General features: G+C 34.6%; 1 protein-coding gene across 3 annotated transcripts in view; it reads right to left on the bottom strand.

Annotated features, from left to right (window-relative positions):
* Positions 1-1,132: 1,132 nt before the first annotated feature.
* The window catches only part of LOC106881721 (uncharacterized), a 31,169-nt gene continuing 28,866 nt past the window's right edge, over positions 1,133-3,435 (bottom strand). For 2 of the 3 annotated variants that reach the window (XM_014932202.2, XM_014932203.2), the window contains one exon: positions 1,133-1,607. In XM_014932202.2, coding sequence (XP_014787688.1) covers positions 1,207-1,607 — 401 coding nt within the window. In that variant the 3' untranslated portion in view covers positions 1,133-1,206. The remainder of the gene's footprint in view (positions 1,608-3,435) is intronic. The other variant, XM_052966350.1, reaches the window with a different exon arrangement.

Raw genomic sequence — 3,435 nt, 5'->3', positions numbered from 1 at the left:
GGGAGGTCGACGGTCGTCCCGAACAAGGTTAGTCATCAAGCAACAAGTGACCATTCCTAAAGCGTGTAATCCACTCGTAAACTTGTGTTTTGCTTATGGCAGCGTCCTTGTAAGCTGTTTGAAGTATGACAACAGTTTCGGCCGCCGTTTTTCCCATAAGAAAACAGAATTTCACGGAATATATATATTCCATCATCCTTCTCTTCTCCACATTCGCTAGGCCCCACTCCGAATACTGCTGTCAGTTGTGGTCCTCCTACCAAAAAAAAACAAAAAAAAAACAAAAAACAAGACATAATGAGGATCGAAGCGCCACAAAGATCAATCACTAAAAAAATAAATAGCATGATGGGATTTGGTTATTGGGATCGACTTAAACAACTGAAACTCTATTCTCTGCAACGCCACCGTGTGCGATACATTATTTGCACAATGTGGAAAATATTCCACCAATATTATCCAAATGATATCGGTATTATGTTTACAATTCACCCAACACTAGGCACCCCGCGCAATGCGTCAACTCCAAAGGTCGAGATCACATCTCATAAGAACATTGCGACACAATGTGTTCACTGCAAATGGTCCTGCTCTTTTCAATGTTATCCCAGAAGAAATTAAAGTAGAAAAAGACCCCACAGCTTTCAAACGGTACCTGGACAAATTCCTCCAGGAAATACCGGATAAACCACCTATACCTGGATACGTCTTAACCAACAAATATCTGCTTGAGTGGTCCATGGTGTCCCGAAATAATTAACTAAAAACTTTCCAAGTGGTGCTACTGAGTTAGTCATGGCCTGGGCCGATAATGACCGAAACCAACCTAAGTTATCTAAGTTTTATATATATATATATATATATATATATGCATACACATATGCATATAGATATTCGTATATGTATATACACACGTCTTTGTGTTTGTCCACCACCACTTGACAACCGTTGTTGGTTTGTTTACATCCCCATAATGTTTCGTTAAATGAGACCATTAGAATAAGACCTTAAAAAATATACTGGAGTTCGATTTGTTAGACTAAAACCTTCAAGGAGGTACCCCAACATGGCGACTGTCCGATGACGGAAACAAGTTAAAAAAAAAAGATTTTATTCATTGATTAACAAAAAAAAAGTTTATATTTTTTATTGTCTGAATAGGTTGTATCTCATTATGATGATACAAGTCAATCCCCTCGGTTATTGTTAACCAACTGCTAACGCACCACTAGCTTCCAATTCAGCTAGAAGTGTAAGAGTCAATGATAGCTGCTCCGAATAAACATTGGATGGAAAATTCACATATTGTCCTAATATTAATTTCTGCACTATCCAATTGAAATTTTGTTCATGAAAACTTTCTTTCATAGTCAAATTCTCTTTGCATTTACATTGCATGTCTTTTGGTTTTTGTTGCCAGAAATCTGTTGAAGATATTCTGGCACTATTGAGATTAAATACACTAGACGCTTTCTGATTATGATAGTTCATAAATTGGTTATTCCAATGAATTTGTTGTTCTGGATGCGATATGAATAACGAATTATCATCTTCCTTGTTCATAATATTTTGTTTTTTCTGATTTTCTAAACATTCTTTTGTTCCATCTGAAATTGGAAATTTGAAAAAGGCAGAATTATAGATGTGTATGTATGTGTATATGTATGTTTGCATCTATGTTTTCATATATAGCACGTTATCATAATCATACTCAACACTAGTCCTCCATGACTTCAAGTTTCATACTACAGTCTTAGCACCATCATTAGCTGGTTTCAAAAATATCTACAATGAAAGTGAATTCAAATTCACTCAATTTGAACTTTATCCTTTCTGGAAATCGTTACTTACCAATGCTCAAGAAGTTATCAATTCGTATAATATGGATGACAATGACATAGATATCATTATGCAAGCCATAAAAACAACTTTTCAACAACACCTCGACTGGATTAAGCAAGTAAACCTTACTGGTTCACTCGATATCAGCATGAGACCGTCCAACAGCACAGAGATATGTAATCTTTCCGATTTGTATAGCCTAAATACTCTGAAAAATAAATTCATGACTAAGGACATAGGCCTCTACAAAAACGACGAGTTGGTCTTCACAGACAAACATAGAAAAGAATTAATCAGAACCTTCAACGATTTCGGCTTCAAAGTAACGCTAACTTGATCACAGTTAATTCCTTTGATATCATATTCAACTTTATTATGGACAAGTATAGACCATATAGTTACCCAAACAAAAGTTAAGATACATTACGGATTCAACCAATCAGCTATAGTTTTCAAAACCTAAGAAAAATTAACAGAAGGTTCTCTAACCTGTCGTTTAATAAAGAAATTTTCGACATAACTAAAAACGTTAGAACACAGCCAAACAAACTAGAAGATAGAGGGTACAAATATAAGATTAAATATACAACTATCTCATGTTACCAATAAACAGGGTAAGATGTAATATTCACTGGTTTTAACCCCACCTTTCTCGTTAAATACTAAACAGTATAACAGCATAAAGTATTTTAGCCTAAATAAGCCTGTTAACTAACAATGTAAGCAATTGTTTAATAGCAATAATTTAAAACCAAGTTATAGTTGTATTGCTAAAATGATAAACTTAACTGCAGCTAACTCAACAAAGCTAACAGAAATAAATTGCATATGCAGACACAAAACTTCATGCCTTCTGAACCAGCCACGCAATACATGAGCAGTTATCAATGTTGCAGAGTCACCACGCAAAACAAAAACTGAGTGCAACAGTTATGATGGTATCATTGAGAGAATATGTAAACACCTCTTCTTCATTAAAACATAGAAAAAAGAAAGCATGCAACCAACTATGGAATTGAAAGGCACAAATCGAATATTTATGGAATTAAAATCTACTGTCTATATAATACGTATAAACCTTAACAAATTAGTTGAATATTTAAATATCAGATCAGGGATATTTTAACAAATACAGACATTTCAGGATTTATTATTCTTGTTATTTAATTATTTGCGAATCGGTAATGTATACCACAAAAATGAATGGATACACTAAACAGTGATGCCCACAAAAAAGTTACATACACACAGTGTGTGTGTATGCGTATGTGTGTGTGTGTGCGTGTGAGCGTGCGTGCGTACGTACGTACATGTGTGCGTTCGTGTGTCGGTGTGCGCATGTCCATGCACACACGTAAGTGCTAATGATAAAACGGAGAAGAGCGTACTTAATATCAAACGTAGAGAAGAATTTCAAATTTTATCGAAGCTTGAAAGCTCAATGATTACACTAGATGCCACATTATTAATTTTTAGATGAAAATCGTGCAAAGATCAATAACAATAGCAATTTGTAAAAATTTACAGCTTGGAATAAAATTATAAAATTCATTAAGTCCAATTTGGAGCATCATACACACACACACACACACA

Source organism: Octopus bimaculoides, chromosome 3, assembly GCF_001194135.2.
Source record: "Octopus bimaculoides isolate UCB-OBI-ISO-001 chromosome 3, ASM119413v2, whole genome shotgun sequence".
NCBI classification, from domain to species: Eukaryota; Metazoa; Mollusca; class Cephalopoda; order Octopoda; family Octopodidae; genus Octopus; species Octopus bimaculoides.
The sequence above is the reverse complement of the archived record's forward strand: the minus strand, read 5'-3'. Positions and strand labels throughout refer to the sequence as shown.